The sequence below is a fragment of the Rhinolophus ferrumequinum genome, chromosome 3 (assembly GCF_004115265.2).
Source record: "Rhinolophus ferrumequinum isolate MPI-CBG mRhiFer1 chromosome 3, mRhiFer1_v1.p, whole genome shotgun sequence".
NCBI classification, from domain to species: Eukaryota; Metazoa; Chordata; class Mammalia; order Chiroptera; family Rhinolophidae; genus Rhinolophus; species Rhinolophus ferrumequinum.
In genome coordinates, this window is record NC_046286.1 from 87,167,808 (window position 1) to 87,174,426 (window position 6,619).

At 32.4% G+C, this 6,619-nt stretch overlaps 1 protein-coding gene across 1 annotated transcript in view; it reads left to right on the forward strand.

Annotated features, from left to right (window-relative positions):
- VTA1 (vesicle trafficking 1) overlaps positions 1 to 5,944 on the forward strand; it is a 57,294-nt gene extending 51,350 nt beyond the window's left edge. Inside the window, exon 8 of the mRNA XM_033103412.1 lies at positions 4,837 to 5,944. Within this exon, the coding sequence (XP_032959303.1) occupies positions 4,837 to 4,982 (146 nt within the window). The 3' untranslated portion in view covers positions 4,983 to 5,944. The remainder of the gene's footprint in view (positions 1 to 4,836) is intronic.
- The last annotated feature ends 675 nt before the right edge of the window (positions 5,945 to 6,619 follow it).

Genomic DNA, 6,619 nt, shown 5'->3' on the forward strand with positions numbered 1-6,619 from the left:
CTATCTCAATTCTTGTATCTCATTTGGTTTGTCTTAACAGGTTTGACTTGTGAAAAATAATAAATTCCGTACAGCAAAAGATTCCCTCTCCCCCCCATTACGTTGTTAAACTGTAACTAATAGACCAGGATGAAATTGATAATTAATAACGAATTAATGTCCAGAGCATAGGTAAAGTGCTCCCTCAAATGAATAAGTAAAATTCAACTCTGGGAAAAAATGGGCAGAGAATGTAAACAGGTAATACAAATGTGCAATGAACATATGAAAAGATGCCCATCCTTACTGATAATCAGGAAAATTAGAGAGTTAAAAAGCATTTGGTTTTATGTCAATACATGCACAAATATTTTAAAAGATTTATAAGCTGCAATGTTAATAAAAACAGGGAATGACTCTTGCATGCTGTTGGTGGCACTGTAAATCTGTAAAGCTTTTCTCAGTAGCATTATGTCAGTATCAGAAATGCAAATCATAATTTTTTTTTGACCCAGCTAGTCTACTTTTAGGAATCTATCTTAAAGAAATACTTAGACATGGGCATAAAATGTAGTTACCGTTTTTCCCCGGAAATAAGCCCAAACTGGAAAATAAGCCCTAGCATGATTTTTCAGGATGCCATCCCCTGAACTAAGTCCTAATGCACCTTTTGTAGCAAAAATTAATATAAGACCCAGTCTTATTTTCGGGGAAACACAGTATGCAGATGTTTATATCAGCATCATTTGTAGTAATAGTAGAAAACAGGCTTAAGGGCTTACTAACGGGAAAGTTGTTAAATTAATTACCTGTCTGCACTAAGGACTACTGGTCACATGTTAAAAAACAATGTGATAACTCTCATGTGAAAAGATCTAGACAAATTAAGTAAACAAGCAAGTTGCAGAACATTATATATATATATATATATATGTGTGTGTGTATATATATATATATATAGTATGACCCATTTGAAAAAAAAACAAACATTTAAAAGAAAACTATATGCTCCTGTGTGTATTTATGTGTGTAAATGTATAGGAAAAGGCTAGAGAATCCACAAAAATCCTAGTCGTTTCATAACCACCATCACTACCACCTGTAGTGCTTCCCGTAGCCCCTTCTTGTTAACATTTTTCTCCCTAACGCTTGGTACTTACTGCTTTTTAATACACACAATCTATGTATGTGTTAGTATTAATATATTTTAAATATTTGTGTAATGAATTTCTGGATGATTCTGGAGATGAGAATGGAATTGGAAAGCTAGATTTTGAAGCACAGTCTTTACTTTTTCACCTGTGTATCTGATATAATATTCTAGTAACAGCTTCCCTCGTAAAGTTTTTGAGAATTAAATGGAATATCTAAAAAGCATTTAGCATAGTACCTGACTTAATAAAATTCTACCTCTAATCATTGCTACTGCTGTTGCCATTATTAAGTGACATGTCTGGGCCGTGACTGGATATGAGGGTTCAGCACTGTGCTTTACATTCATCTCTGAGATTTTCTGCAGCTCAGATGGTTCCCTTAAGATCCTGCCTGCATGGGCGGCCTGTTGGCTCAGTTGGTTAGAGCTCAGTGCTCATAACACCAAGGTCGTTTCACAGTCACCAGTTCAGGTGAACCGCCGGTTCACTTCCCACATGGGCCAGTGAGCTTTGCCCTCCAAAACTGGAGTGAAAACAGCGACTTGACTTGGAGCTGATGGGTCATGGAAAAACACACAGTTCCCCAATATGGCCCAATAAAAATTAAACAAACAAAAAAAAGATCCTGCCTGCACATGCCATTAAGTGAGAGGATGATAGAATATACATACTAGGATCACGTTATCCAAGGTCCTTAACATGCATTCTAGAACTCCCTAGTTAAATAGGAAAGAATCTCCAAAGACCCACTTTGGAAATATTGATGTTAAGTGTTCTTTCTTGGAAACTTGAAAAGTCAGCCTTGGAAGTGGATGCTTGTGCCAACTGAGCATGCAGGAATTTTTCTTTACACCATATACGTGTAATGTTATCTTTGATCCAGTGCTGACGAGACTCTCTTTGTGCTCTCAGAGAGACTTGACTGATAGCTCTGGCTGTCTTCTGTTCCTGTTCTTATCCTGCCCTGTGAAAGGAGAAGCAGCTCTGTGATAAAACACTATCTTGTCTGAAGCCTTCTAGAACATACAAGCACAAATTTCAGAAAAGATATTATATTAGACAACCTCTCTAATCCTTTAAACACCTTTTAGGTCCACAATGTCCTCCCGCTCTCTGATTCTGATTATGAGTTCTAGTAAATTTTAGTGATAGAAAAAAACTTTTTATTTCGGTGCATTAAGCATTATTTGCTCTTTTGAATATAAAATTAGATAAACTGAAATTGAATTACTGTTTTCTTCCTGCAGTGTGTTCTCCCTTCCTATGTCTTTTTCATTTCCTCTAGTTTTTAAATTGTAATTTAAAAGAATCATAATTCAGACACAGATTTTATTTGTATTTAATTTAAAATTTTAATTTGTGTTTTATTTTTATTTAATGACTTACACATTATATTTTTTAATGAAGGAAAGCCTAAACTGTTACAAAAATAACAAAAGTAACTTTTATATGGCATAAGTTCTTTATATTTCTAATAGTTGAAAATTAATTTTCTATTTAAGTGTATAACATACCTTTTGTATTTAAATCATAAGTTATTATCTAGTTATTTTTTTGAGTTACATAATTTGTCATACATGTGTATTATGTGTGTTACATATCTGTAATTATATTTTTTATTACAATGTTTTCATTGACATTTATAAATATTGAAATCTTTATTTCACGAAAAAATTCAATATTTGTGTTTTAAAATAGTTTTATCATTGGTGGATAAGTTTAGCTTATAAAACCAAAATAGTAACTGAGTTCTTGCCATTATACGCATTTTATCTGATTAACAAATAAGTGATACATCAGCAAAACAATGCTAAAGCTAATGCTGTAAAAATAAGATTAGTCCTGAGCATTAGGGCTTTCTTCCAGCAATCCAGTAAATTCTGGATGGATGCCTTACATATTTAAAGATTACCCTGAGATAGGAGGATGGAGTATTAAAACACAAAATGAGCAGTGTAAGTGTAAGGTTAACTTAATTTTTAAAGATATCTCACTTACCTAGATATAGTATCTGTATCTCGGTGTCTTGAACTCCTTAATATATTTTGGAAAACCATTAAAGAATCTGGTAGATATTTTCAAGAAAAAAAATACAAGCCAAATCATGCCTGACTAAATAAATTGTCAATAGAACTGCAGGATAATTGTTTTTGAGGTTTAATGTGGAACAATTGCCAAGTCACTAAAATACTAAAAGTAAAATTGAAAAGAAACTCTGTCTGATATTTTTTTAGTATATAATTATAATTTTACTAGTTTATTGATTTGTATTGTTTGCTTTTTAAGCAAGACCAAAATTCAAGGAAATTAAAATAAGTTTTGTCAAAATTGGAATGTGTAATCTCTAATTCACAACAGGAAGAGCCAACTCTTAATGTAATCTTTAATAATAGTAACTGAACAAATATTTGAAGACTTACTATATGTAACACACTGGGCGAGTTATATGTGAATGTATAAGTATATTACGTCAAACTCTGAAATTTAATTAATATTCAGTTTTATCTGAACTTTATTTTAAAATGTGGGAAATAATTTAAAGTACAGACAACTTTTTTATATTCATTCATTATAGTTACTGAACATTTATAGGTGCCTGGCACTGGGCTAGAAACTTTAGGATACATTATTTCAGTACTCCTTGTTTTGAAAATTGAGGAAATAATAATTTGGATCAGAATTTACTCTCAGAGTACCTGGAATTGCTACCTACTTTAACATCCATACCTAGGAAATGTTAAAGTTTTTATTTCATGCTGTATATCTATGGAAAAATTAAAAGCAACTGAACAAAGTCATTCTGTTTATAAGTATAAGCCTGTAAACAGAATTGAGATGTGTTGGTTATAGTCTATGCCCCTATTTTTCTGATCAGTTCTCCTAGATTCCTCATAAAATTCCTTTAAAAAATGGCATTTATTTCAAAAGACAAGATACGAAGTCAACTTTTATTTCATCTTGTAGGAATATATATTCAAATTTCAGATTGAATGAAATGTTTTTAGTGTGGTTTGTTTACCCAAATTATTTAGTTGGACTCGACACATATTAATCGTGTGTGTAACTGGAAAACTTACTGAGAATAGATTTTGAAGAAATAATTCGTAAGGGTTGTATACATGTTTAATTATATAGTTTAATGATATAAAATCTGTTAAATCTTAAGAGTTTTTTTATATGGATAGCACAAAAATGCAAATCTTTTTGTGCTTAAAAAAGTTAAGTAACTTAAGTGATACTTTTACATAAAGTTTGTTATTTTTTATTGAGGGTTATATTTCTAGTTCAGATGAGTGCTGAATGGTTTAGTCTGTGTGTATTGTTCCATGAAAAGAGAGGCAGAGTGATTCTAGCATAAACACTAAAGCTACTGTCCTTATTTTGCTCAGAATATAATTTTTGTAATTAATTTGCCAAAATATAAAGGCTTCTAGTTTATTACTTCTGGAGAAAAATCTTGCTCATATAAGTTATTGGCATAGGTATGTATATGTATTGGCATAGGTATGTTTTATATTATTATTTAAAAAATGATAGTATGAGAAAACTGATTTAAATACAGCTGGGATTGAAAGAGAAAATTCCTTCATGTGTTTACATAACCTTAAATATTTTCTATAATCTTGAATGTAAGCATTTCCCTAACCTGAAGGGAGCACTTTTTATATTCTTATAAATATCTTAGTTACTCTGTTTCTTCTAGGGGATATCCGTCTCACACCAGAGGACTTTGCCAGAGCTCAGAAATACTGCAAATACGCCGGCAGTGCTTTGCAATATGAAGATGTCAGCACCGCCGTGCAGAACCTACAGAAGGCCCTCAAATTACTGACCACAGGCAGAGAATGAAGCCTTTGTACCGCAGATCCACGCATTTTGGCTCGAAGAACTCGCAGTCTGTTACACTATCTTCAGCCTATCAGGAGCACAGTTTTAAGGAAGACTTCAGTTCCATTGACTATAACAATGAAATCTGTGTCTGTGTATCGGAATCCTGTTGAAGCACTCATCAGCTGCCCCAACCGGTTTTCGTTGTCCATGTAGTGGATCCAGTAAACTCGGGCTGTATAGGGCTAATGTTAGCAAAATCTAAAAGTGCCCATTGAACCCTGCTTCCAAAAAATGAAAATACAGTTCTCTAAAATGTATTGGGAATAAGCTTTGTGTCTTAATTTATATAAATTAAGGATTTTTTTATCTATAATTTGGTCAAACAGATCATGTTACTTTGCGATAAAATTCTAAATTTAACTTCTAATAAAGATTGCCAGAATATTTTAGATTAGAGGTCATGTTTTTTTGTTTTCCTCAGATTTTATAAAACAAATACGAACATCCTAAACTGTTTGAATCTGAAAGAGCTTATGTTTAAAATTTAATTTATATTCACGTTACATATAACTACATTAAAAGTTAAAATTTTCATGGAGGGGAATATAAGATAAAGAGATAGAGTCACTTTTAGACTTAAGAATAAGGTTGATTTCCCAACTGCTTTCCCTTCTCTACTCAAGCGTAAGGTGAATTGGTATTTGCTTCATAGGCAGTTTGACTGCATGTATTAGAGAATGAAAAAAGACATTTGTAGTAATGCCTGGAAACTTGGTGCTTTAAGTTAAGGTTCTCCTCTGCTGCTATGGAATGGATTCTCTAGAGTGTATAGCTATGAAATGATGCCGAAGATTATAAAAAATTAGATTCTCAGTTGCTAAGTTCATAAGTTTTGTGGGGGAATTTTGGACTTCCTATATCACCTGCATTTGTGCTGTGTAAAAAATAAATACAAGGATTCTTTTAACTAGTTCAACTTATTACAGAGCCAAATATGTGTTTTCATTTGCATGCTAGAATTGTCATTTTTAAATCATTTTTAATTATAGGAATATGATGTTTCTGTAGTAAGACAAGCAATTTTTTTTAAGCGAGAGAGAGGAGAATTTCAGCAAATTTACCTGAATTTATCTGGTCCATTTCATATATTCTACTAAGACTGAGGATCTTTAACATATGGGTGAGCAGCTGCGGCCCATAGGCTGGCCACCTGTTGTATAAATAAAGTTTTATTGAATCAAAATCATACCCATTCATTTATGCTTTATCTGTGGTTGCTTTCCATGACTACAGAATTACGTGGCCTCTAAGTCTAAAATATTTACTGTTTGGCCCCTTAATAAAAAGTTTACTGACCCCTGATCTAACCTATCTGATGAAAGAAAATGGATTAACTCATAATCATTTGTATCTTTGCATTTTTCTATGCATAAGTGTAATGCTGTGGTATAGGGTTTGATATGAATATTCAAACAAAATAAATTTCTAAATTATTGCAAAAACAAGCCCCAAATAACATGCCTCCTGAAAAATGTTTCCATATCTGTTACCACTAAATTCCTACAGCATTTGTAGGGTTCAATATTTACATCTAGAAATCCGGTGCTCTGATACAGTTCTCGATAACTTGAAGCAATAGAAAGGTGACTAGAATT